This window comes from Trichechus manatus, unplaced genomic scaffold (assembly GCF_000243295.1).
Source record: "Trichechus manatus latirostris isolate Lorelei unplaced genomic scaffold, TriManLat1.0 scaffold00086, whole genome shotgun sequence".
Lineage (NCBI taxonomy): Eukaryota > Metazoa > Chordata > Mammalia > Sirenia > Trichechidae > Trichechus > Trichechus manatus.
The window spans coordinates 6541364-6569173 of NW_004444022.1; the positions used below are offsets into that span (position 1 = coordinate 6541364).

At 37.4% G+C, this 27810-nt stretch overlaps 2 protein-coding genes across 4 annotated transcripts; both read left to right on the top strand.

The window, feature by feature from the left end:
• TMBIM4 (transmembrane BAX inhibitor motif containing 4) lies at positions 1-22717 on the top strand. 2 transcript variants are annotated; one of them, XM_023736098.1, is made up of 7 exons: positions 1-182; positions 5622-5730; positions 6781-6886; positions 10240-10273; positions 12216-12333; positions 13996-14041; positions 22586-22717. In XM_023736098.1, the coding sequence occupies exons 1-7, from the start codon at positions 86-88 to the stop codon at positions 22598-22600; spliced, it is 525 nt and encodes a 174-aa protein (XP_023591866.1). In that variant the 5' UTR covers positions 1-85; the 3' UTR covers positions 22601-22717. The 2 variants fall into 2 exon arrangements, with proteins under 2 accessions (XP_023591866.1, XP_004381598.1); XM_004381541.2 differs by lacking the exon at positions 22586-22717 and adding an exon at positions 15392-16222.
• On the top strand, positions 20089-27810 carry LLPH (LLP homolog, long-term synaptic facilitation factor). Of its 2 annotated transcripts, none has more exons than XM_004381542.2 (3): positions 20089-20225; positions 22586-22797; positions 27116-27802. In XM_004381542.2, the coding sequence occupies exons 2-3, from the start codon at positions 22593-22595 to the stop codon at positions 27292-27294; spliced, it is 384 nt and encodes a 127-aa protein (XP_004381599.1). In that variant the 5' UTR covers positions 20089-20225; positions 22586-22592; the 3' UTR covers positions 27295-27802. The 2 variants fall into 2 exon arrangements, with proteins under 2 accessions (XP_004381599.1, XP_023591867.1); XM_023736099.1 differs by lacking the exon at positions 20089-20225 and adding an exon at positions 22200-22262 and having other exon boundaries at positions 27116-27810.

The following is a 27810-nucleotide window of genomic DNA, read 5'->3' on the forward strand; positions in this document are numbered from 1 at the left end:
CACTTCATCCCGGAACTAGGTTGGTGTCCGTTGTTGTGAGTGTCGTCTCTGCTCGACCGGGGTGGCTGGCGGTTTTGTCGCCACCATGGCCAGCCCAGACCCTCGGTACTCCTCCTTCTCCATCGAGGATGACTTCAACTATGGCAGCTGCGTGGCCTCTGCCAGCGTGCACATCCGAATGGGTATGGCATTCACTCCTTTAGTCTTTCCTGACGGCCCGTCGTCGGTCTTGCGGTGCGGTCGGCCTCTGAAGGCGGATTTTCAGCGTGGTCGGCCGCCGCGGCTTCAAGGGGAGAGCGCCCACGGCGCCTTTCCCCTGTCCCCGGGGATGAGAGGCAGCGCCCTCGCCTAAAAATTCGGAGGAAGAGCTCCTTCCCCTCCCCAGAGGCTCAGGAAGGAAGAGCGCCCAGTGAGGCAAGATGGTCTTCTAGCTCTGAGCTCCGGAACTTAACCTGGAGCCTATTCTGCTTTAATCTCGTCTCTTTTTCGGTGCGAGAGGGCTTGATGAAAACCTCAGCAGCCTTAACTGGCATTCTTTATATTAAAAGAAACTTAAAAGATTTCTTTTTTTGGTGAAAATAGGTTTATTGTATCATCTTTGTAACGTGCAGCTGAAGGAAGTTATCTGTTTGAATGTTTCAGCTTTAGGGGGCATGAACTGCCTCATAAGTTTCCATTTACTTGTCCCTCTCTACTGTGAGACTCTCCTAAACTCCACAGGAGCAGGGATCCTGTCTATCGTGTTCGCTGTTTTCTCTCCACAGGATCTAGAACTTAACATGTTTTGAGTATTACCTTTGAGACAGTTCCTTAAAATGGAAGCTTCCTGTTGTTGTTTGGTGCCCGGGAGTCGGTTCCGACTTACAGCGACCCTATGTACAACAGAACGGAACACTGCCGGGTCCTGCGCCATCCTCACGATCCTTATTATGCTTGAGCCCATTGTTACAGCCACAGTGTCAGTCCATCTTGTTGACTGTCTTCCTCTTTTTCGTTGGTCCTCTACTGAAGCTTCCTAAATCAGTAAAAATACCATTAGTTTTTACTTTGCATGGTATTAGTTTTATGATGTAGTATTCAGTGGACAGAAGTTAATTTGAATTGAAAACGCTCAGCTTCGTGTAAGTGGAATAATTGTCGGCTCTAGTTCACCATTTGATCACATAAATTGCCCCAGATTTTCATCCTATTTTAGCAGCTGGAATTGCTCTTGAAAGGGGATTGTGAAGATAGTTCTCACGCACTAAGAATCTTGGTGTTCAGCATCTTTATTTCTGGAACTGAATTTTAAAATATTTTGGCACATGAGCACAGCTTTTTAGTGTGTGTCTTTTAAACTAAGAAGGCATTCTGAAATTTCATTTGTAAAATGGATAATGACAGTGTGATACAATGGAATAATTAACTGATACTGAAGTCAGAATCCACTGAAGGCAACTAACAACAACACTGGAGGTACTCGGGAGTGGATTCCAACACCTGGCTAACTCATAGATACCAAAGGGAGATTGAGGGTTCCTGCTGGTCCCAGAAAATGAGGGAGGGACTAGGTCACTTCAGAGAAGGACAGGAATAGAAAATGGCAGCCATTGCAGGAAATGGAGTATCTGTGGACATGGTGTCAGGAGTGTGAACAGAAGGCATTCCTTAGAGAGGCCTTGTTCAGTCAAGGTACTACCAGTATAAGGAAACATTTGAATTACTAACATAATTTTAAGAAACAAACCACATTTATTGAGCAACCCCTTCATACTTCATCTAAAGGCAGTGGGGTAAACAAAAATTTTGAAAGTCACAGTCCCTGTCATCAAGGCATTTCAGTTAGGATGGCTACTAGCAGGGGCGGATTATCCAGTTTACTTACTAATCTGTAGTGAATGATTTCACATTTTTTCACTACGTCAAAGATTCTGCTTCTAGGTATGGCTGGCATCTCTCTCTCCCAACCCCACAGCACTGTCCTACAGAATCAAAGCTGCTTTTCAAATTTACAGTCCCTGATGGGGCGGATGACCCAGTAAGCAAGGTAATCACGATCTTACTTGTGCTTAATTACTAAACTGTAGTGAACAATTTCACATGGGTTTCAGCTTACTGTGCTTACCTTGCATATTGGATAATCTGCCCCTGGTCCAGGTGAGAGATCATGCAGTTTCTGGTGAGGGTACTAGCAGAGGAGACTGAAAGAGGTGGACCTGTTCTACTTTTGAAAGTAGTAGTAGCTATGGTTAAGAGCTATGGCTGCTAACCAAAAGGTCAGCTGTTCGACTCTACCAAATGCCCTTTGAAAACCCTATGGGGCAGTTCTACTATGTCCTATAGGGTCGCTGTGAGTCAGAATAGACTGGTTGGCAGTGGGTTGTTTTATTTATTTATTTATTTATTTTTAGTAGCTATAGCACTTGCTGGTGGATTAGATATGGGGACAAGGAAAAGGAGGGGAATCAAAGATGTCCTATGTGGAGGACGGTGGTGCTGGTTACTGATGAGAAGGCTGGGAGAAAGACAGATTTGGGGTGGAAATTAAGAGTTCCTGTTTCAGCCGTGTTAAGTTTGAGATGTCAGGTAGAAGAGAAATCAGGACTCTAAATAAAAATTTGGAAGATGTTGTTTAGCTGGTGTTCTTTTCATTCTGAATCTTTTTCTCCCCCTTGTGAACTGTGTGTGCATGTTCTTTGCCACGTTTATATTAGTTATTGAAAATGGTTGTCAAATGTTGCTTTTCCCTGAGATCCAGTTTAAGGTCCCATTTTTAAAGTGTACAGAAAAAGTTTGTAGTCTGGAATATTTGCATAAGGATAATTTCCTATGATGGATTTATAGGCTTAGCATAAATTTCTTTAAAATATTTTTCTATTAGAAAAGCTAATAAATATTGATGATATCTTAAAAACAGATTAGCAAAGAACTGAACATGAAAATCATCCTTGGTCATACTGCCCAGAGAAACCCACTATTAACACCTTGGTGTACATTCTTCCCGTTTTTTATTACAGATGCACATGTGTACACATACACATAGACAAACATTAGATCCTTCTGTGTACACTGTTTTGAATTGTAAAAACATTCCATAAAATGATAAGACTTAACATTAACTTTTGCTTCTTAGTCAAGAGTATGTATCATATGGAGTAGATCTGAGTTACATAATGGGGTATCAAAAGTAACGAATATGTTTTTTTTTTTGGCAGCCCAGAAAATCCCTTGGGGGAATAATGGTTTGATCTTTGGTTTAATAATTAAATTTGCAGAAAGATAGCCCAAATAACATTGCATGGTAGTAGTATATATTTTTTTCTTTCTGCTTTTATGTTTTACTGAACATATAATTTAATCATTGATTCACAGTATCAGTTGTACTTTGGCCTAGGTGTAGGTATATAACTGTCAGACATCAGGGCGTTTTTAGGAAAGTAAATTGTAGATGTGTTTTGGAGATGAGCACTATTTACCTTTTTTTGGTTCAAGATATATACCTACACCTAGGCCAAAGTACAACTGATACTGTGAATCAATGGTTAAATTATATGTTCAGTAAAACCTGTTTAAGACGTTGTTAGCTGCTGTTAAGTTGGCTCTCAACTCATGGCGACCCCGTCTACAACAGAACGAAATACTGCCTGGTCCTGAGCCATCCCCGTGATCAGTTTTGGATTGCATCATTGTGATCCATTGGGTTTTCATTAGCTGATTTTTTCAGAAGTAGATTGCCAGGCCTTTCTTCCTAGTCCTCCTTTAGAAGCTCTGCTGAAATCTGTTCAGCGTCATAACAACACACTGCCCTTGTTAGGAGCTATATATTTTGAAAAGTGTTCCAGAGGGAAAAATTGTTAAGATGGAATGTTTGGCTTTTGAGGATTAAATCTTTAATAACTCATGAAAATTCCTTTATTCTTATAAAAGATTTATTTTATTACTTGATAATTTGTTGACATACTATCAGATCAATACACCCTTTGTTGGGAAGGCAAGTCTTTAGTAGGAATTTTTTAAAAGAGGAATTTCATAACATCTACCACATGAGCACAGTCATGACAGGCAAGAGACAACAGCATATCTTCTTTTGTTGGGTAATAGTCATTTAACAAGGTTTTTATTGCCTGTCTAAGCACAGTGTTCTAAGTAGGTTATGTGGCTTCATTATTCTTCATCAGAATATTTTTTCTCTTCCATGACTAGCAAAAGTCACCATTCGTTCAATGTAAATTTATTTGAAAAAATAAAATTTTCTGTGCTATCTACTGTGCTAGGTGCTATTGTTATTGTTAGGTGCTGTGGAGTCAATTCTGACTCATAGTGATACAGTGTGACAGAGTAGAACTGCCCCAAAGGGTTTTGTAGGCTGTAATCTTTATGGGAGCAGATTGCCAGGTCTTTCTCCCACAGAGCCACTGAGTAGGTTTGAACTGCCAACCTTTTGGTTAGCAGCCAAATGCTGCTAGGGGTATGGAAATGAGTAAGACATGTTATTAGGGAACTTTCAGTCTTTTGAGTTTAATGGATGTGAAGGACAAGTAGACTTATCAATTATAAAGTGATGAAAAATATGTTTAGGATCCCACGGGAGCATGAAAGAAGACTATCTAATTCAGAGTGGGGGCTGAATTTTTTTTTTTTTTTTGGTGACAGTATACACAGCAAAACATACACCAGTTCAACACTTCCTACAAGTATAGTTCAGTGACAGTGGTTGCATTCTTCAAATTGTGCCATCATTCTCGATATCCCTTTCCAAATTATTTAACATAAACTCATTGTGGGGGCTGCATCTTGGAAGATGGTTAGCAGTTAATTGAGGATGAAGGGAGAGGGATATTATCAGTATGTGTATATAGGGAGTATGTGGGAAGTGCTGTTACTCTTCCATTTCTGAAGATGGAGTGATAGGTTCTTGGGTGTTCGTAGTATTATTTATACCATCTGTATATCAGAAGACTTTTGTAATAAGTATTTTTTTAATCATTAGGACTTGGCATTCATTTATTTAGGTTGGTAATAAAATATCCTGCAGGGTAGGAATTTGCTATTTTATAGAAAATAGGGGCAGCAGTACTATATGTGAGAAAAATACATGAGTGAAGATAATACATAAGATAAGCTTACATATTTACCTTTGAAGGATAAATTTTATTTTAGGGAAACTTTTTACTGCTGTGGAAATTAAGATTTAAAAAAAATTTTTGTAACCATTTGTTTTCTATTACTCGTTTTCAGTTTTAAGACAGAATCTGTCTTTTAAAATGTCCTGTCTTTAATCTTTTTTGTTGTATGCTGCTGTGTACAAATAGGCATTTAATGCTTTCTTTTGATTTTGATGAAAATGTTTATATTCTGGTCCATTGACTTAATGTTAATTTTTTAAGCTAATGATTTTTGGAGAATTAGATAACACAATTTCTGAATCACTTTGGAAGATTTTTCTTTTTTCTAGTTTTAGTTACAGAATACATTATTTGGATTAAGACTTAAGAAAGAATGCATGTAGTAAAAGCTTAGTTTGGATTAAGACTTAAGCAAGAATGCATGTAATAAAAGCTTAGTTTTCTAAGAAGATACTTGATCTTAGAAATATGATAGCTTCTTAAGAAAACAGTCATGTAATTTTTTTTCTCTTTCAGACTTTCTAAGAAAAGTCTATAGCATCCTTTCTCTGCAAGTTTTCTTAACTACAATGACATGCACAGTTTCTTTATACTTTGAGTCTATACGGACATTTATACATGAAAGGTAAGCTAATGAGGCAATTTTGAACCATTTCAAAATCACATTGCATACGATCAAGAGGACATATTAAAAGCAAAGTTCATTATTTTTTTCTGTTAGCTTTTGAGATAGGAATGTAAGAAAAGTTCATTATCTAACGCTTGAAAGATTTGTTTTCATAACTAAAATGCTCCACAACTTAGTTGTTTACCTCTGCATTTTTTTTTTTTAGCTTACATTATTTTAGGCTTAAACCTTTATCTCCTGAGATAGTACTAAGAATTTTTACTGCATGAAGCTTATCTTTTTTAAGTCTTAATTTTTCTGCTTTATTAGATTATATGCCCTATTGCCTCATTCATCTTTATATCCCCAAAGTCTAAGATAGTACTTGGAAAATACTTATTTTTAATTAATTAAAGTTAATTAATTAATTAAGTTCATGACTAGGATAATTTTATGGAGAAGTTTTCCAAAAAGAGCTACATTTGATTCATCCCTAATTCATTTAAGATCTGACCTCCAAAATAATTATTTCCATGGCTAAAAGTAATACAGGTTCTTTTTATTAAAGGAAAGCAAAAATAAAGAATGAATATTTTCTTAGAAGTAGAAATTTCTATACTTTCTCCCCCCAAAAAAGGGGAGTATTAAGCTATTAGTTTGTTATTCAGGATAAATTCTTTAATTTAAATTATAGCTATTTGGTAAAGACCCTAAAAAAGAAGTTATGTACAAAATTTGTTTATTATTTAATAGTTTCATTTATTGCGTTTTAGTTAAAAAGGTTGTATGCTAATTGTAAAAAAATTTCAAATGTGGTAGAAGCTCATGAAGTAAAACAGGAAAACTCTCCCCCATTCATTGTAGACTCTTTTCTTTGTCCTGACCCTCCTCTCCACACTCCTTAGGTTTTCCAGATGTAAAAATAATTTGTTCTGACAGTTTGGTATGGATCTTTCCAGACATTTTTCTGTATTTTCATAAACACATAAAAGACATGTCTTACTAAGTTCGATAATGCCACTTATGCTATTTTAAACTTGAAAACGCTTTTAATATTTTGTCTTTCAGTCCTGCCTTAATTTTGGTGTTTGCCCTTGGAAGTTTGGGTTTGATTTTAGCATTGACTCTGAACAGACATAAGCATCCCCTTAACCTGTACCTGCTTTTTGGATTTGTGAGTACTTTGACAGTGTCTATTCCTTTAATGTTCATTCCTGAGTTTTACGTATATTTATTTAATTGTATACACATACATACATAACAATACCAGAACAAATTTAATTTCTTTTTAAATTAGGGTATTTTAGGAAATTACTTGTAATTTTGTGGCTTTCTATTATTTTTAACTCTCAGTTTCAAAGGTTTTTTTGGTCAATATTAGGATACAGTAGAAAAATACTGAATTAGAATTAGATGACCTGGTTTTGCTACTATCTGGTTACATGACATTTGGTAAGGCACTCATTAGCTTTTTTACCTAAGTTTTCTCATACGTAAAATGAAAATATTAGATTATCCTTGTGATACTTTCTGCTTCCACCTTGGGAAAAAATTATATTGTGGCCTTAATTTCATAGAAGTTAAATTGAAATCTTTTTATGATTTAACTCCTCACTGTTATTTTTATCTTATTGCTGTGTTCTTTCAAAGGACCACTTTGCTCAAATGCTTTGCTTTCTAACTTCTTTTAAAATCACAGTTGGGAGAAACCAATATTAATTCATATTTGTTGGGTGATTTGTAAAAAATAAAACCTACCTATAAAAGCTCATTCTTAAAATATGACCAGAATGAGTTGCTGGGAGTCAAGGTTATATATATATATTTTCAGTTATTTTTCCTCTTTTCATATCAATGAGTTCTGGCCTAAAAAATTAGTTAAAACATTCCAAACTTATTTTAAGAATATCTGTAGTCAAATAAGAGTCAAAATTCTAATTAGTGTTAAAGTGCTTTAAACTAAAGAAAGTTTGTGAATTCTGATAATGAGTTTATGTTAATACGATGAAAGAAGAGCTCATGATTTTGGAAGTTTCAATTATAAAAAAAGTTATTTAAATCTTAGGTTCTTTCGTTTGCAAGGTATCAACCCTAACTCAAGTTGTCTCAAGTAATGAGGAGTTTATTTTAAGGATGTAAGAGCTTGGAAACTCACCAACCCTAACCCACCAGGCCTCAAGAATAGGAACTGGAAGAAGGTTCTAGAAATAATGGTAGTTTAGGAAATTCAGCAGCAAGAGTTGGTGGTATCTTCTCTCCCTTCCATCTCTTCTTTACCTCAGGCTGTCCTTATACATAGTTTTTCCTCCTTACTGTTTTAGTTTTTATGTGGCCCATTGTGGGCCCCATCTACTTCATTCACCTTTTAGCTTTAGCCCCCACTGCCAGTTGTTTCATTTTCTTAGTTTAGATTCCTGATCAAGTATGAATCTGATTGGCAGAGCTTATTATTGACACAGGTCACACAATAGATTGTTAGCCAGTATATGGGTTGGCAGTCCATGGATCAGAGATCAGATGCTTATTCCTTGCCCTGTCAACTATGACCCAGTAGAGAGGGAGAAGGTACAAAAAGAAAACGGGAGTCATGTGGAGTTCCTTTTCAATATGGACTGTGGTACATACAGCCTCTTCTAGAAAGACTATGCTTGACTTCTATATGAGAAAGGGTATGGGCCAACTTTTGGCCAGCGGGGAGAGGCCCCATTAGAAAAGCATTAGCGAAGTGTTTGTGAGAAAGACAGTCACTTATTGCTGTGATAAATAATAACTGTTGATCATGCTTATAGCTAAAGATGGTTTCGCAAATAAGGAAGCATGTAAAATACATTTCATCACATTTCTCAGAGGGCTTTGTCCTCCACCAAAATAAGAAAGGAGGTGAGCCTTACCTTGCCTTGAGAGGCATGTGTATACATATATTTAAAAAGAGGGAATTATTTTGTAGTTGTTTTTATCATGTTTTCATAGTCTTTTATCTTTATTCCTATTTGTACTGTCCTGTTTCCTTCAGAGGCTTGAGTATGAGGGTATTTCTTCCTTAAAATCATGTCGCAAATATCAAATTTTCTGTTGCCCAGATAAAAAGATTTCTTTTATCTTTTGTTACCACTTCCCCTGGAACTACCAACAACATTATAACAAAACCTGGGAGCAACTTGGTTGCCTCTACACCTATGTACAGTTTCTAACAGCATTTTTGTTCTGTTCTGATGATTTCTTGATTTTGGGTAGGGGTGGGGTGCAGGGAGTGCTTCTACCAGGAGTATGATTATACAGCCAGTACTGATACTTTAAAGGAGCCCTGGTAGTGCAGTGGTTAAGTGCTTGGTTGCTAACTGAAGGGTTGGTGGTTTGAACGCACCAGCTGCTCCATGGGAGAAAGATGTGGCAGTATGCTTCCATAAAGATTACAGCCTTGGAAACCCTATGGGGCAGATCTACTCTGTCCTGTATGGTCTCTGTGAGTTGAAAGCGACTCGATGGCAACGGGTTTTTGGTTTACTGATACTTTTGGCTTTGCATTTTGTGATATGGTCTATTTAATGGTTGACAAAATCGGACTAGAGTAAGCATGTAAAACAAAACAATAATATGTAACTAAGGGGAAACAGAGGTTAGCAGGCAAAGCTCAATATCCCCTAATATTTTATTTACGATGTGGGTTCATCTACTTGTGACAGAGACTCAAAATAACAATGACTTAAATAAGATACTTTATTTCTCTTTCATGTACAAATCTGAATGAGTTTTCTGTTCATTGAAGTTGTCAGGGCCCAGCCTCCTCCTATTGTTAGGCATTTCTAGAGTGTTGCATGGTATAAGATAGCTCACCACCACATCCACGGTCCATCCAGTCACACACACACACACAAAAAAAAGAGAATAGAAAGGGGAGAACAAGACTTTTTGCTTTTAGAGCACAGTTTGGAAGCTGTATATCTCCCTACTCACATCTCATTGGTTAGAATACATGGCCAGACCTAGCTACAAGAGAGGCTGAAAATGTAATGTTTATAATCTGAGCAGCAGTGTGTCCAGCCAAAAATTCTGTTATAAGGGAAGAAGGGGAGAGAGAATATTGGGGGACAGCTTCAAGATTCTGCCACACCTAAATAGTACTGCCTAAATATTTTGTTTTTCTTATATTGTGTGAGATACTGAGATTTTTTTATAAACTACATGTAATTTGCAGTTTTCACTTTTATTTGCATTACAGAGAGTGTGAAAAATAGAATTTCCTATATTATTTGTAAATAATAAACTTCCTGTTACAGATATGAACAATCTGATTAGGGTTTAAAGAGTGACAGAATCACAACTAGAATCTACATGTACTTACCCTGTATACTGAGGTCCCATTTTCTTTATAGTGGGCATAGTATCTTTCCCACATCTTTACAAGGCTGCTCTGAAACTAAAATGGGATCATGCATACGGAACTACACTGAACTCCTAGAAATTAAAAAAATGTGAGATAGTCTAAATTTTACATGCATTTATATAATTTTAGTTTCTTTTTCTTAGACACTGCTGGAAGCTCTGACTGTGGCCATTGTTGGTAAGCTGTAATTGTGCTGCTGTATGTTAGAGTATGTTTTTAATGTGAACAAATCTTGAGGGTAAAAAGGTGTTTGGGACTAAAGCTTAGCATCATGGAATGTCATATTCCAAAAATAGGCATAGGAGGAAGAAATTCTTAGAATACAAGCAAAAGTCAAATGTTTATACTTTACATAGTTCAGTTTAGCTTGGAGGTAGTGGAAAATAAGGAAAACAAGAGGCCTAGAGGACATATTTCATCTGCATTTCTCCATTTATAAAATTAAGACAACTATAGCTAGTCTTTTCCATAATTGAAGGGGATCTTACGGGAACTGATAACTTGTTTTTTGAGGCATATACTTTGATCACTTGAGTTTAGCCCGTTGAAGTGCTGCCTGCATTGAACTGTGCTTTTACGTTTATATCCTCATATTTTATCAACTGGCACCATAAGAAACAGTGGTAATTTCTGTTTCTATGTTTGGTGATAAGCATGTGTTTGAAGGCAAATGTCTTTCATCATTACTTGATGTACCCTATGTAATGCCTCAAGTAAAAACTTCATTATTTATTCTGATTGTCTCGATGAAATGGTTAACCTTGTCTGCCAAAAAAGGTCAGAGTCAGCTCTTATATTCAGTAACAGTAAATTGTTAATCCTTAACGGTTATTATTATGTATCTCCTCCTATTTTGTCATTACGGTTTTTACTGTTCTCTTCCAATTTTATTGAATCTATATATTTTGGTAACCCACTTCTTCCTTTTTTAAGAGAGTCGGTATGTATAAATAGTAATAAATACTAAAATAAATAAAATTGAAATTTCTCAACTTAAAACAGAGTATTATTGTTTACTTACTATTAATTTTATTATCAAATCCATCTTCTGCCTCCTCCTTCCCTCAACATGTATAAGGGATGTAGGAGAGAGATTTGTTTCAGTATTACTGGAATTGGGAGTAGGAATACATAGATGGGATAATCTGAAAAATCATTTTTCTCATTAATTATAACATCTTTTTCTCCCTAATTGTAAACTGAAATTAATGACAAGTGTGAAAACTGACTTCATGTTTTATTTTTGTGTGTGTGTTTTTACCTTCCTACCCCTATAATGACATAAACAGAGAAATTCCAATAATGTATCATTTAGGAATAGAAATAACTTGGATAATTAATCTCTGAAAAATTAAAAGTTACTTAGTTTTGAGTTCAAAGCACTTGACCTCCTCTTAAAATGTTATAAGTTATCTTTCTGTTAAAATGTTAAGCAGTTGTATTATCATAGCCATAGTCAATCCAGATGGTCATTCTAAAATTACAGAAGAGAATTTGGTATGTATTCAGTACCAGATACCAAACCTACGATAACGCATTCCAAGGGAATTCAGATTTGGATACAAAGCAATTAGTGGTTGGTTTCTATCCTCTGCAGGGTAGGGGAATGACAGTCAAGCCCAGACAGCATCAGTAAGTTTTCTTGCCCAATTTCCTTGAATGGGACTGATGAACTAAGTGGCAACTAACAAGTGATTGCTAGAATGGATGCTACTATCCAAGAATTCCCAGCAAGCCACAGGACACAGAATCATCACTACTAATATTTAAACCATGAGGGACAACTACCACCAACTGTAGCTGAGACAGGAATAGTTGAGAATTATTCCGTCATTATTGCTGGAACTCCTGATTGGCTAGCTGTGCATTATCTTGCCACTCATTTCATTAATTTCATAATAATATGAGCCCTTGTTTTGTATGATTGAATTTTTTGGAGCCTCTATTGCATTATGGGCATATACCAGTATTCAAGGCTGAATAAGGAATCTTTCCATAATTGTTTTTATTGGCAAGTAGTACAGAAGGAGATATAAAGTATTTCTGTTAAATGCCAAATAGAGTTGTTTTTTATTGAGCATGTTTATATGCATTCTTAATCAGTGTTTTAATTTTACAGTCACTTTCTATGATGTATACATTATTCTACAAGCTTTTATACTGACTACTGCAGTATTTCTTGGTTTAACTGCATATACTCTACAATCTAAGAGAGATTTTAGCAAATTTGGAGCAGGGTAAGTTATATATTCTTGGCTATAATGATAGATGTCTTTAATATTATAGTTTTGAGAGAAATGCCATGCTCTTATCTTTCAGTACTAACTTTTAATAGTGGGCAATAGGAGATCATCTCTTTGAATACTAGGGCCAGGTCTGCTCTTTCCCAGAGCACACAAGGAGATAGTGACTTTGAGTCATTTGATTCTTCTCTATAGTGAAAAGGAAGTGAGTATCAAAAATACCAGCTTTTGAGAGGCTAGACTTGGATGCTTTATATGAAAAGTGTGCAATTTACTTAAAGTATTTAGGCCTTTATCTTAATATAAATGCTATCAAGACCATCCACATCTTTGTGGCAAAAAAGCAAGGTAATTAATTCTCCCAGGTGTTGGAGATGTATGCATGCATCTTCAAACAAATCAGTGGAATGATCTTTTCATATTAGGATAATGGTACTCTGTTGCCCTCACCTGGTAGGAATGCATAGACTCTTTTCTAAGCTCCCAATGGCTTCCTACTGGCACATAATCAATCACCCAGTCATTTTCTGTTGTTTTTTCCTGTTACAACACTAAAAATTTACAAAAGTCTGCTCTTGCCAAACTTCCTTTTTCCCCCTTATGTTTCTGGTAACCCAAATTACCAGAATTCTCTATCAGGATAAAATACAGTTAGTCAGCCAGTACTGACCATTCATTGTGCAACCTGCTTAAATAGTTTTATTAGAATAGAGTTTGATTTAGGGAGAGGCAACATTTTCTTTTGGGGAGCTATTTCATACATATTTTTGTGATGTATATGATGAAAGGTTTGCTCTTCCCAACCCAGTTTCCTCCTGTTCTGTTCTCTCCCATCCATTCTAGTGTACTCTCTGGAACTCCTGCTAAACAATCTCTCTATTTCAGCCTCTTCATAATATATTTTCCTTTTCCTTCTCCTCCGTGAGAACACTGTCCTGTAGCTGCTGTTTCATATATTTTGTTTGGTTTTTAGTTAAGAAGGGAGGGTAAATTTGGCCTTTGTTACTCCCTTGTGACCTGAAGCAGCAGATAGGTGTATTTGGGCTCCCAAGTTTCATATTTGATAACAAAGGACTGACTTCTTAGATATCCTTTGTCATATAATTATACTTTCTCTCTAACAGTTGAGTGGTAACTCAAAATTATAGCAGTGGCAAATTTACATACATAAATTAAGTTCTATAATAAGAATGGAATAGAGTACGCAGAAGAACTTTGATATGCACATTCTTAGAATAGCTTGCTATTATTATTTGATTTAAAGTACAATTACATTTCATTTGTTCATGTATATATTTTCTAGGTTTTATAGTTTACTGAATTAAAATGCATCCAATGATATTTCTGCTTATATCAGTATTTTCTTTGTTTCAATTAAAAACTTTTAAAATGATACTCTAAACTAGTTTTGTAAACCATAAAAACAAGTGTTGAATAGACAGCTGTGCTTTCAATTTCCTAAAATAAAAAACTCATCCAAAATGGGTATTGCATAGCATTCAATGTATGAGTTCTTACGTTTTAATTATTCTTTGGCAAAAATATGGATGGATTTCTTCTTGCAAGGCTCTTTGTTTTCTCAGAAAAATTTGAGTGGGCTTACAAAGTTTTTTGTAGTGAATAATATTCTAAATTATTAATATTTTGTTTTTATAGACTATTTGCTGTTTTGTGGATTTTGTGCTTATCAGGATTCTTGAAGGTAACTTAAAAAATAATTCTATGTCAATACAGTTAGTCCTTAACTTATGACAGGGTTCTGTTTCGATGACTCCTTCATAAGTTGGTTCTGACATAAGTTGAATACTTGCTTTTTTTTTTTAGTTTTCATTCTTATGCCTTTTATTATCTGTGTCTTTATAAATCTGATCTTTGTCTTTGGGGGTTGGAAATATTACATGTAAACTTGCAGATATATTTAATACATTCACACATAAAAAATACAGATTATAAAATCATAAAAATTTACTCCAGTGATGAAATTAACAACTGATGCTTCTGACGGCACAAAATGCTGAATAAGATCATGCTATAGGCCCTGGTGGCACAGTGGTTAAAGTGCTTGGCTGCCAACCAAAAGGTCCGTAGTTCGAACCCACCAGCTGCTCCTCGGGAGAAAGATGGGGCAGTTCTGCTCTGTCCTGTAGGGTCACTGTGAGTCGGAATCAACTTGACAGCAACAGGTTTTTTATAGGCCTGATATATAGTGAAGTTGGTGTGTGTCTTAACAATGAAGGCATGTGAGCAGTTCAATTGTCATATGTTGCTAAGAGTTGAATATTGCCCAACTTTCTATCTGTTATGACTCCCTACACCAACACTGACACTGACTTCATTGTAGACCAGGCCATAGCCTGCTCTACAGCAGTGTTTTGAACAGTAAACCATAACGTTGAACATCTGCGAGCGAACATCTGAGAATGATAACATCAGCAAATTACATGCTGCAACACTATATGTAATACATATTACTAACGATAAGATGTACAAATAAAGAAATAGTCATAAGTGCAGTGCGTCGTAACTTGAATATGTCGTAAGTCGGGGACTACCTGTATAATAATCTCAAAAAAGCTGTAATAGGTATTGTCATAATAGTTATAATTTGTCTGGAGCATTTATATATAAATGATTATAGAATAATCTCTTTATAAAATCAAGGTCTTATGTTGATCAGTATTATTGATTGAAAGAAAGGTGAACAAATGAGTTAAACCATATTAAAAGAGGCCCTTGTAATTATCAGCCTCCACGAGGCAGATTTAATTTGGAAAAGAAATATATTTCTAAATAATTTATATTTGAATGCTACTGTTCAAAGTAAAGTGGGTAGTTTAATGGAAAGGAAACTATCCATCCATTCATTCACCTAGCCATCTTCCCATCCAACAGAAGCAAGGATGGACCTACCTTGGCTTTTTCTGCTTTTAACATTTGTATTCAAAGTTGCACACCAATATTAAATACATACGTAGTAGTAGATCAGTGCAGCAAGTAATTTAAGTACTCTTATTACTGTTCTCAAATATAAACTTATTACTGTTGCCTATAGTTATTTTTTTATAGTGAGACAGTGGAGCTGGTTTTGGCTGCTGGGGGAGCCCTTCTTTTCTGTGGATTCATCATCTATGACACTCACTCACTGATGCATAGGCTATCACCTGAAGAGTATATATTGGCTACCATCAGCCTTTACTTGGATATCATCAATCTGTTCCTGCACCTGTTGCGTTTATTGGAAGCAGTTAATAAAAAGTGATTGAAAGCAATGTATAGAAACTGTTTTATTCAGTATTAAAATTCGAGATATAATTAAATATTAAATAATCTGTACTCTACTTTGGAGGTTAAATATCAAAATTCTGTTATTTTCTTCAATCTAAATTTGCCATACGTAGATTGCGCATTTGCAATTCCAAAATAATTTCATGAGTAGATTAGATTAAGAATATCTGTTTATCTTTGTCTAATAAATTTTTCCTTAATGATAGATTTTTATTATGATTCTAAAATACTAGTGTCTTTACTATTATAAAATGTAAATCTCCTTTTACTAGATTTTTTAATCTTATTTGGAAAAAAAAATTCCTAGATAATTATTCAGCACAGTATTAAAATTGTAGTAAAATGTTAATGGCATTTCATTATAAAATAATGTATTAAAAATTAAAGGTCTGCTTTAAAGTCAGATATTATGACATAAAATTTGATTTTAATTTTTTTTTAAGTACAGGTTTCACTTTTAAAATCATAACCTTCTCATGTAGTTAGAGGACCCCAAAAATACTCATTTATCATTAGTAGTTATTTATTAGGGGCTGAGCGGTTCATATGTCATTAAATATATATATATATACTTCAAAATAAAAGTGTTTGGAAAATAGTGTTTTGTGATTGATTTCATTTGTGTTGGGCCACACAAAATGTTAGGTTGCCAGCTGCCAGCAAAGCTTTGGGAAGTTCCCTCACTAAGCACCATTTCCCAGATAGGAAATGGAAATAAATTAGTACTACAGATTTAGCTTCCAGAGATTTTTAGATGTAAATTTGGCCCCCTCCTCATTATCATTTAATTGTTGAATACTCAAATGTTCGTGGCTGTGTATTCAAGTTTAACCCCGCACAGTGGGTAAGAGCATGTAGGTTAGAGCTTGCTATCCAGGCAACTGACTGTGATCTTGGGTGAGTTACTTACCCATCCTTGCTTAGGTCTTTTGCCTCATATTTATGATTTAATCACTTTGCCACCAGGGCTCCTTTATCTTCATGATAGGAAAAATAATAATAATGCCTTATATATTAGGTGGTTGTGAGGATTAAATTAGATATATATATTAACAGTGCTTAATTAATGCCGGTTTTATTTATATTATTAATATTTTTAATCAAAAGGCAGAATGGACTGAACTGTTAATTAAAGACTAAGCAAAAGTAGATTTGATATTTTAAAAATATAAAACAGTGCTGTTCTTGTCACTAAATTATTTTTTGGTTTGGAAAATAGTCATTTTTCATAAAAGTTAACATGCGATGAATTTATCATTTTTTAATTAAAACTTTTAATTTCTAATATGATTAATATAATTTTTAAGAATATAAAGGGATCTCAAGAACAAGAAGTTTAAAAACCTCTGGTGTAGAGTATTTTATAAATGAACCATAGTTATTTTTACATTCTTCTGTCAATGAATTTTGTATGTTTTCTCCACTGTCACAGTCAGTGCTACTATGGATGTCCCTGTATATGGCTCACTGTACGTAGGTGTGAGTTTGCCTAGGCTGAGGAATAAGCAGAATTTCTGGATAAGGGCATATGCAATTTCAGTTTTTTACATCAAGTAAAGTCTGGTGCAGACTCCAGAAATATTAAGTGGAACTATCAGGACTTGGACAGAGCCACACAGGTAACTCATTGTGTGAGGAACAAAGGAAGAAGAGCCAGAGAGGTAGGAGGAAAGTGAGGAAAGAGCAGTATCTCAGTACTTCTGTATTTATTGAATATGATTTGGGTAAAGAGGTGCACTAGGCTCTGTCATCTGCTTTTGTTTTTCTTCTGCAGGCCCCAGACCTGGCTTTGACCCACTTAATGCAGTTCTGGAGATTAGCTGGTGTCAGCACCAACCACAGGACTTTTTGGAGCAACTGGGAACTTCTTGCTTGTTTCTTTCACCTTTGTAGAGCTTTGTCTTGAAACATCCCCATTATCTAGCATCAGGCAAGGTAGGGTCACCATCTGGAATCCCAGAATCCTTCCTGGTCCTTGTCATGATGCAGATCACAGGTTCCATGGGATAGGCCTGTCTGCAGGAGCCCATAGCATGCCTTTGAGATGGGGAACCAGGCAACCTTCTGCCAGGTATTCAGTACTACCACTGTACCTCCAGTTCCATAAACTTTCCAACTCTGCAAGAAGCCAAAGCAATATCCAGTTTGATCCTTAGACCTTGTCCCTCCATCAGGGGATAAAGTTTCTTGAAGACGTAGTTCAGTTTCCTTCATCTTTGTATATCTACCCATTGCCGTCGAGTGGATTCTGACTCATAGCGACTCTACAGAATAGAACTGTCCCACAGGCTTTCCAAGGAGTGGCTGGTGGATTTGAACTGCCAACCTTTTGGTTAGCAGCCATAGTTGCTATAGCTTTTAACCACTGTGCCACCAGGGCCCCATATCTAGTATACTGCCTATCAAACAGTACATATTCACATATTTGAATGAGGGAATGAATTAAGGAATTTTAAATACACTAAGGGCAGTGGTGGTTCAGTGGTACAATTCTCACCTTCTATACAGGAGACCTGGATTTGATTTCAGTCAATGAACCTCATGCACAGTCACCACCCATCTGTCAGTGGAGGCTTACGTGTTGCTACGAGGCTGAACTGGTTTCAGTGGAACTTCCAGACTCGGATGGACTAGGAAGAAATGCCTGGTGATCCACTTCTGAAAAAAATCATCCAATGAAAATCTGTGGATCACAGTCGTGTCTACTACCAATCATGAGGATGACATTTTTGTTCCCCCTGTGTCTGGGATTACCAGGAGTCGGGCTGACTCGATGGCAGCTAACAACAAATACACTAAGACCATTTAACTATTCTGTTAGAACTGCTTTTATACAAACTGGTGAGGAACATCACAAAAATTTCAATAGTGCAGACCATGATTCAGCTTTGTAAAGCATTAGTAATGCTAAATTATGGCATATATTTTAACACCATGACATTTTCATAATAGTAATTTTCTGAATTATCTATTCAAAGTCTTGCTCTGGTATCTGTAGCAAGATACAGTCAATTTGGACTACCTGAAAACAGCTTTAATTTCAAATGCAATGTGTGTATATACTTTTGGGAGAGGTGGCTAAATTCTAATTTGAAACACTTAGATATATGGTTAACATGTAAAATAGAAATGCATTTCCTCTCAAAGAATTTAAAGAATCCAGTTTCCCAAGTATACTTGTTTTTTTTGTAATATTATGTGATTTTTTTTTTTGGTGGGGGAAGCTCTTTAAAAAAACAAAAACATTCTGAATTGAGTAATTTCCATACTATGCATGGTTTCTTAAAAGACACAAATTTAAAGGAAAAAAGCTATCAGCTAGACAGGACTTAACTATCATTAGGTGCCAACAAGTGGATTTTCCATTCATAGTGACAAGAGTAAAACTGCTCCAGAGGGTTTTCTAGGCTGTAATCTTTATGGGAGTAGACTGCCAGTCTTTCTTAGGTAGCAGCCTAGGGCTTAATCCTGTGTTGCCGGGGCTCCTTAAGGATTAACTAGGCCATCATTAAAGACAATTTCTTGCTTTTTGGTGTACACTGTAAATCTCTAGAAAATACTAAGAAATAGTACTATCTGGCTATGTGCTTACAACAAAGATGTAAAAATGATAAGAGCTACCATTTGTTGAGGTCACCTACCGAGGATCTGTGTTAGAAGGGGACTGTAATATCTTCACTTTACGGACGAGGAAATCCAGGCTCTGAGATGTTAATTACTCATCCACATCGCTCACAAGTAAGTTCTGGAGCCAAAAATACATCACAGACCTGTCTGGTTCCAAGGTCTATGCTATTAGGCGCATATGTAAAATAATACAAGAACTGGTGGTGGTCGTGACCAATGTGACCATCACGTAAGATAACTGTCCTAGGCTTAGCACTATCTAGTACATAGTTTTAAGTAATCAGCCAGGTAAACATTGAACTGAATTAGTTTGATCATTTTACCATTTGTACCCTTCTTTGGGATGGGAAAGTTTTTTTTTTTTTTTTGTAACAGCTTTATTGAAGTATAACTAACATACAACAAATTGCACATATTTAAAGTGAACAATTGATAAGTTTTTGAAATACGTGAAACCATCATCCGGGTTAGGAAAATTTAAGGGCTCCAAATTAATTATCCCAACCTGGCAGCTAGAAGAACACATGCCCTAGATGATTCCGTCTAAGGAGAACCGGGAGTATCAAGTGACGGGTGTGAGATCAAAAGGTCGGCTCCGACCTCCCTACCTGACTAGCAGGGACCAGACTCGGTTCACTTCTCTGGTTTGGGTCTCAGGGTCACCCAACCCACGTCCGGGATCTGGGAAGCGGGCGTAGCAAAAGTGCGAGCAGGATTCTCTTCCGCATTCCCAAAGCCCGGGTACTACACCAGTCTGAAAAGAGCTAAGAGACAGTCCGGAACTAACACCCAAAGCAGAAATTGCGTCACCGCCAGGCTCCCGAAGACCCCGCCTCTCGAGGCGTTTCTGGGCCGCTGTGGCTCCCGGCGTGCAACGCGCCCGCCGAAGGAGGGGCCTGTCCGGAAGGCGGAAGTGCGAAGGTTTCCGGTCGGTGTCATGGTCTTGCTGCGTGTGAGTTTGTGAGTGTTGTCCGGTGAGTTCAGAGCTTCCCGGGTCTAGTGGGGCTTGGGACTTGGAATTCATTTCCGCCGCATATAAAGACTCTTGTCTCAAGCTTCGTCCCTCTCTGGGCCAGGCTTTGTTCTGAGACGCAGATCTCCCTTAAGGGCGAGGGATTCCCGTGATCTTAGTGGCAGCCATCTGTCTTCCCCGTATTCAGGTTAATCCCAACCTCAAGGTTGTTTGTCGTTGTCAAATTGATGCCGAGTCATGGCGACCCCATGTGTGCAGAGTAGAACTACTGCATAGGGTTTTCAGGGTGTGACCTTTCGGAGCAGACCACCAGACCAGTCTTCTGAGGCGCTTCTGGCTGGGTTCCAGATGCCAACCGTTCAGCTGGTAGTCCAGCGCTTAACCGTTTTTTTTTTTTTGCGCCTCCTTCGGCTTCCTTCGCAGCCCTCTGTCTTAGCCCCTTCACGGGATTTGGGTTGTTGTAGACAAAGGGCAGAGTGAATTTGTGGCTGCTGGTGTCCAAACATTGTCACTCAAGGAGTGTGGTTTTTAGTTAGTCACTCAGCAAATATTTATACTATGTGCAAAGCGCTATGCATAGGGGGATCCAACTGTGAACAAGATCTACTTAGTCAAGACCTACTTAGCCCCTGCCTTCGTGGATACAGTAGGAAACAGAAAAACTAGATAATTTCAGATTGTAGCACGAATTATAAAGGAAATAAACAGATGATGTGATAGTGAATAAAGGGAGGGTAGATTACCGGGGTCAGAGAAGCCCTCTCTGAAGAAGTGAAGTTTACACTGGCATGAGGAATGCTCCAGCCTTGGGAAGAGCAGTTCCCAGGCAAAGGAGCAACAACTGTAATGGTACTGAGATGGACATAATTTGAACTTTTTTCATATGTAATTGGAGCTTGAGGTTGGTGGTGGAGAGTGAGATGAGATAAAGGAGGCAGGGGCCAGGTGGAAAGGTAGTGGCATGCTTCAAGCTTTTAAAAGCCCACACTAACCACCTTATGGAGGAGTTGGGGCTGGGACTCAGGGTTGAAGAGAAAGGAAGAGTAGAAATAGACCAGTTTAAAATAGGTTGGCTTGAGGGAGTGAATAATGAGGAAGACTGGGGCGCGGGAAGGGTAGGTTTGGGGACAAATCATTCAGTTACAAGAAGATGTTTATAAAAACATTGTATAATTTGTAAGCTCTTGTATACATGTAAGGTGATGATGCTCTTTGCATTTCTGGAGAAATTAAATTTCTGCATCTTGTAAGGAAACTCAAAGAGCTTTCAGAATTGGCTTGATTTTTAGTTTGCCAGTGGACACAAGAATGTTTGATTTGGTGTGGTTAAGAGCTACAGTGTACTAGGGCTGCTAACCAAAAAGGTCGGCAGTTTGAATCCACCTGCTGCTCCTTGGAAACCCTATGGGGGCAGTTCTACTCTGTCCTATAGGGTCTCTATGAGTCGGAATTGACGGCAATGGGTTTTGTTTTGTTTTGTTATTTAATGACTGTACATGCCATGTTGATCCTCACACAAATTGCATGTTAAATCATCATAAATCACGAACAGAGTGAAGCATTTTACCTTGCCTTTGTGTTTTGTTAAGTGATATGGGTGCTAACTAAAAAGTTCGCAGTTCAAATCCACCAGGTGCTCCTTGGAAACCTTTTGGGGCATTTCTACTGTGTGCTCTAGGGTCGCTGTGGGTTGGAATCGACTCAGTGGCCACGGGTTTTTTGTGTTTTGTAGAGGTATTTGTTGACCTGGTTTTCCAAGGATTTGCCTTTGTGTTTTTTTTTTTTGATAGTGTCTTAGGCTGGGTTCTCTAGAGAAGCAAAATCAGTAAAGCGTATAAATATATATAGAGAGAGAGATTGATATCAAGGAAATAGTTCATGCAATTGTAGAGGCTAAAACGTCCCAAGTCCACAGATCAGGGTAGAGGCCTCTCCGAGTTCACGTAGCCGCAGAAGCTGGCGAACCCAAGGTCGGCAGGTTGGGGAACCAGACTCTTGCTCGCAGGCTGAGAAGTTCGACGAATTCCAAGATCAGCAGGTAAGCTGCTAGCTCAAGTCCCACAAACCGGAGGTAAGACAGCAAGGGGCAGATGCTGAGTCTGGAACAAGCCAAAAACCTTGGCAAGGCGAGCAGGCAGAAAGTAACCTACAGAAGGCAGAGAGATGAAACTGAGGGCGGTGAGCTGCCACAGGCCCTGCCTCTGCCAGTACCACTCAGCAGATTCCATCATGGGGGTGATCACAACATTATACAACTGCTAAAACACTGAGAATAATGGTCTAGCCAAGTTGACATACAATCTTAACCATCACAGATAGTAAATTTTTGTTTTCGTATATGTATTTTTGTTAACTTTCCAGTTAAAACATGGCTAAAAGCTTACGGAGTAAGTGGAAAAGGAAGATGCGTGCTGAAAAGCGAAAAAAGAATGCCCCAAAGGAACTCGACAGACTTAAAAATATTCTCAGAGTAGACGGTGATGTTTTAATGAAAGACGTTCAAGACATAGCAACTGTTGTGGTACCCAAACATTGTCCAGAGAAAATGCAATGTGAGATGAATGATGAAAAAGGTGAGTTCATGTTTTTTTCTATCATTTTCCTTTCTGTGACTCTAAAGCCAGTTCATGTGAATAGGCATGTTTTGGATTGTTCAGGGTGGGACGTGTTTGCCTCAGTGTCTCAGGAATAGGTATACTATAGGAATAGACAAACAGACACACCCTGGGTGGAAGGGTTCACAGTTCAGTCAGGGTCTAGGCAGAATAGGAGGTCTTTCTTTATGTTACCTTTCACAAGATCTAGTTTCTGTTCTGAGTCCTACGTGCTTATACGTCGTTTTTAGAATGACAAGCTTTTGCTGTAATTGATTTTGACAGATTCTAGGGACCACTGTGTCTTAGTCATACTTAGAAAGTTTGAAGCTGTATGCAATGCTAATTTCAGCAGAAAAGTTTCAGTGGTTTTCACATTCTAATGCACCAGTTGGGCAGCACACTGAATTAAGCATTCTTAACACCCAGGCTTTTAAAGCATATTTATTTGGTGTGCTGTGATCAAGGAAGAAAGTGGCATTCTTCAGCCTTCCACTCCTAAAAGTTTCCTTTCCTCTTCTTCAGAATGTCTATTTCTTATTTTCTTTTCCCATTCTATCCCTCTGCCACCCCACACTAATAAAAACCATAAAAAGCTTTTTACCTTACCCTGTTTGAAAAATAGCAGCAGTCAAGAGAAATACCCTCACCTCCCCACTACCTAAACGTATAAGCCTCTGAATGTATAGTTTCTGTTTTCCTTCTTTTATTAATGCTTCTCTCAAAGGTGGCTTTCTCCACTTGTGTTCTGAATCCTCTCCCCTTTGCCTCCTCAAAGACTGTACTCATGCAGCTGTCCCCGTTATAAATCTCTACTTCTCTGCTGGGTTATTCCCAATAGCATAAACGTGCTCTGGGGTCTCCCATCTTACCGAAGAAAGAAAGAGAGAATGAACCTTCCCTTGATACAACATTTTTCTTAATCTGCTGCTGTATTTCATCCACACTTCTTGAAACACTTCCTATTGTTTGCTGTCTCCATTTTCTCACGCAGACACCACCCCTGCCTGTTCACTCTTTTTTTTAAATTGAGGTAAAATGCACCTAATTCAAAATTAACCATTTTAAAGTGTACAGTTCTGTGGCATTTACTACTTTCACAATGTTGTGCAACTATCACATCTGTCTAGTTCTAAAACATTTTTATAAATCCCAAAAAGAAACCCCATACCCATTAAGCAATCTCTTACCTTTCCCACCTCCTCCCAGCCCCTTGCAACTTTTAATCTGCTTTTTTGTCTCTATGGGTTTATTTATTCTGGATATTTCACATAAGTGGAATCATACAGTATGTGGCCTTTTGTGTCTTTCTTCTTTAACTCAGCATGTTTTTGAGGGACATCCACGTTGTGGTGTGTATGGATTCTTCATCCCTTTTTATGGCCGAATAATATTTCCTTGTATATGTAAACCACATTTTGTTTATCCAGTTCATCTGTTGATGGACTTTTGAGTTGTTTCCATTTTTTGGCTATTGTAAATAGTGCTGCTATGAACATTTGTGTACAAGTTTTTGTTTGAATACCTATTTTCACTTTTTTTGGGCATATACTTGGAAGTGGAATTCGTGGGTCAGATTGTAATTCTATGTTTAACTTTTTGTGGAACTGCTGAACTATTTTCCACATTGCTGCACTATTTTACGTTTCCACTGGCAGTGTACCAGCGTTCCACTTTCTCCATATCCTTGCCAACACTTGTTGTTTTTAGTTTTTGTTCTTACTGTTTTTACTGTAGTCAGCTTAGTAGGTATAAAGTGGTGTCTCAGTGTGGTTTTGATTTTCATTTCCTCAATAACTAATGAATAGCCACAACAATGGACTCAAACATACCAGTGATTATGAAGATGGTGCAGAACCATTCTGTTATACATAAGGTTGCCATGAGTTGGAGCCTACTCAACACCAACTAACAACAGTACCGACTAATGGCTGTTGAGCAATTTATTTACCATTGTGTATCTTCTTTGGAGAAATGTCTACTCAAGTCCTTTGCCTGTCTTTTTAAATTGGGTTTGTCTTTTTGTTCTTTATATGGTCTGAATATTAGATGCCCAAGCATTCTTGAATTTCTTGGCTCAATCCTCTAATTTTTTTTTCTCTCCTGTTTTTATTTTCCTTTTGTTATGTGCTTTCTGATTTCCTCAACTTTAGTTTTACGTTGTCTATTTTTGCTATAATATTTTCACTTTCCAAAGTTCTTTTTTGTTCTTTTACTGTTTCTTTCTTTCTTTTTTTAAAATAGTCTCCTATTCTTAATATATTATCGTCTCTGATCACTCTGAGGATGTTAATTACAGTTTGTTTGCTTTTGAAGTTTTTATCTACTCTGTGCATAGTCTGTCTTTCCTGTCAGGTCCCCGCCTTTCCATTCCTTTATTTTTTTGTCTGTCTTTCATATTAGAGATTTTTCTCAAATACCTAATGAATGTCTGTCTGTATTCAAAAGTGAGGGACTAAAATGATGATTCGAAGCTGCGGGACTGTCATGAGGGAATGTTTATTAACTGGTCGTCTTCACTGTAGAATGATTGAACAGGCCCCAGGTGGTTTTATTGGGAGATCTCCTATAGCAGTGTCTGTAGGTCTTTCGGGTTGATCATCATCTCTAGAGAGGAATCCTCTCGTCTCCTGCCTGAGGGAACGTCTGGCTGCCCTAATTCCTGGCGTATTAAAGGAGCTAAATGGGGGATGAGACTCAGGGCAGGGGTGTCTCCCCATTTAGTAATCTACCTGTATAAGTATGATTCCTCATTTCTGCTTCAACTGACCTCACGTTTCTCCTTATTTCTGTTTTTTCAACTGCCCCTCCCCCACTACTCAACAGTTTCTTAAGCCACAGACCTAGTGGTCATTCTTGATCCCTCTTTCCTTTATCCCGCACATCTAAACCATTAGCAAGTCTTAAGGATTATCCCAAAAATACGTCAGGAGTCTATCCATTTTTCTCCAGCTTTCATGTTGTCACCTGTATCCAAACCACTGTCAACTCTTGCCTGTACCATGATAATAACTTTTTTGCTTCTTTCTGCTTCAGCTCTTGTTCCCTTCTGATTTACCTTCTACATAGCAGCCAGTTGTTTTTTTTTTTTTTTCAGTGCATAAACCAGATTTTGTCACTTCTGTGTTTTTTTAAACCCCTCATTGCCTTCCCATGTGCTTCCCAGAGCCTACCATGTTTATGATTAGGCTCCTTTTCCTCTCTTACAAACCACTTACTACGGGCTGAGATTTTGTTTCCTTTGTTATTCTTCCTTCAAAAGAACATTGTAAACTCCATGAGGGCAAGGAGCTTATAAGGACCACTATATCTCTAGTCCCTGGGATAGTACCTGAAGTACTGATTCAGCAGTTTATTGCGTGGCTATATACACCAGGCTGTATTCTAAGCACTGTGAAAACAGTGATGAATATCAGAGAAATAGCATTCATCCTAATGAAATTTACACTGGAGGAGACAGAAAATAAACCAGATAAATAAATTAATAGAATGCCAGGTAGGAGGAATCATGTGAGGCCTTGTATACTGTGGTGAGGTCCTGCAGAAGGACACAGTAGTTCATAATAGGTAAGGTTGATGATGGATATGACCACAGCATGGCTGTGCTGAGCTTCCTCACAAGCTTCTTATCAGTAGAGCTGGCTCTCTGGGTGCTGTCTGATAGAAAAAGTGTGGCAGCCTCAGGATATATCTGTATCTTTCCTCTCTGGCCCATCTCTCATCACAAGCCTGCTCCTTACTACTCCACCTCTTCCAAGCTCCCTTCATTATAAGTGGACAGTCATTCCTAATCGATCCGTTTACTTCTAAGGCCTATCCATTAAAAGTGTGGGGCACCCTTCTTATTGGCTCAGTTTAATCTTATTTAGCTCAAGTAATCTGAGAAATGTTCTTATAATGCGCATGTGCTCAGAGCTATAAACTTATCTCTAAAGCTCAAAGCCATATACCGGTATCTGCTTCCTATTTAACCTTTACTATTCCAAAGAAGGACGATCACGATAATATTTTTTAAAACGTTTCTCAGTGACTGACTAGGTGATGTCCTTAGTTCCTCACAAACACTTTATGTTTTTCATGGCTGCAGGAACATGTGGCAGCATGTATGTGATTCCACTGAATGTGCTATAAGGAGTTTTCAGAGTGTTACCCAAAGACCATTCCACAAATAAAGGATTTTTAAAAATCTTTTGTAGTGTCAGACTCTTCAGTTCTGACATTCTCAGCACATTAATATATTCTCACAGGATTGATTTTTCATACACGAGTGTTAATAGTTTTTCCATTCTTTATTCAGATGACATGAAAATGGAGACTGATACTAAGAGAAACAAAAAGAGTCTTCTAGACCAGCATGGACAGTACCCCGTATGGATGAACCAGAGGCAAAGAAAAAAGCTGAAGGCAAAGCGAGAGAAAGGAAAGGGAAAAAACAGAGGAAAAGCAGTGAAGGCAGCAAAAGGTTTAGCCTGGTAGACTCTTAAAAACTTGGAAACATGCCATAGGGCAGATATTTGATTAAAATGTATACATTGATTTCAGTTTCCACCAGATGAAAACTGTGTATTTCTGTATGCTAACTTGGCCTTTTTCTTTGATTCAAACTGAACGCAACTCAAGATTGTTTTAGGAACTTGAATAAAATATTTTCTGTGGTGAAGGAAAGCTATACTGATAGGTTAAATGGATGTTCTCCAGTATCCAGGTGTTCTCAGACATCAAAATTCTGTCAGGTATTAATCTGATTGTAATTATTGGTTGCTCTTACAACTTGATAATTATAGTCAGTAAATATAAAACAAATAATGTTATACTGACTAATTTAAGTTAACTCAGATTTACAGAAAGCTGTTACGCAAACAATTTTAAAACATTATGTCATTGGATCTTTTAAACGGTGCTTGTTTGGAGTTTGGATTTTGTATAATTCACAATAAAAGATATTTCGTGTGTAGATCTTGAAGTTTGATTTTTTCTTTACTAAATCCTTGA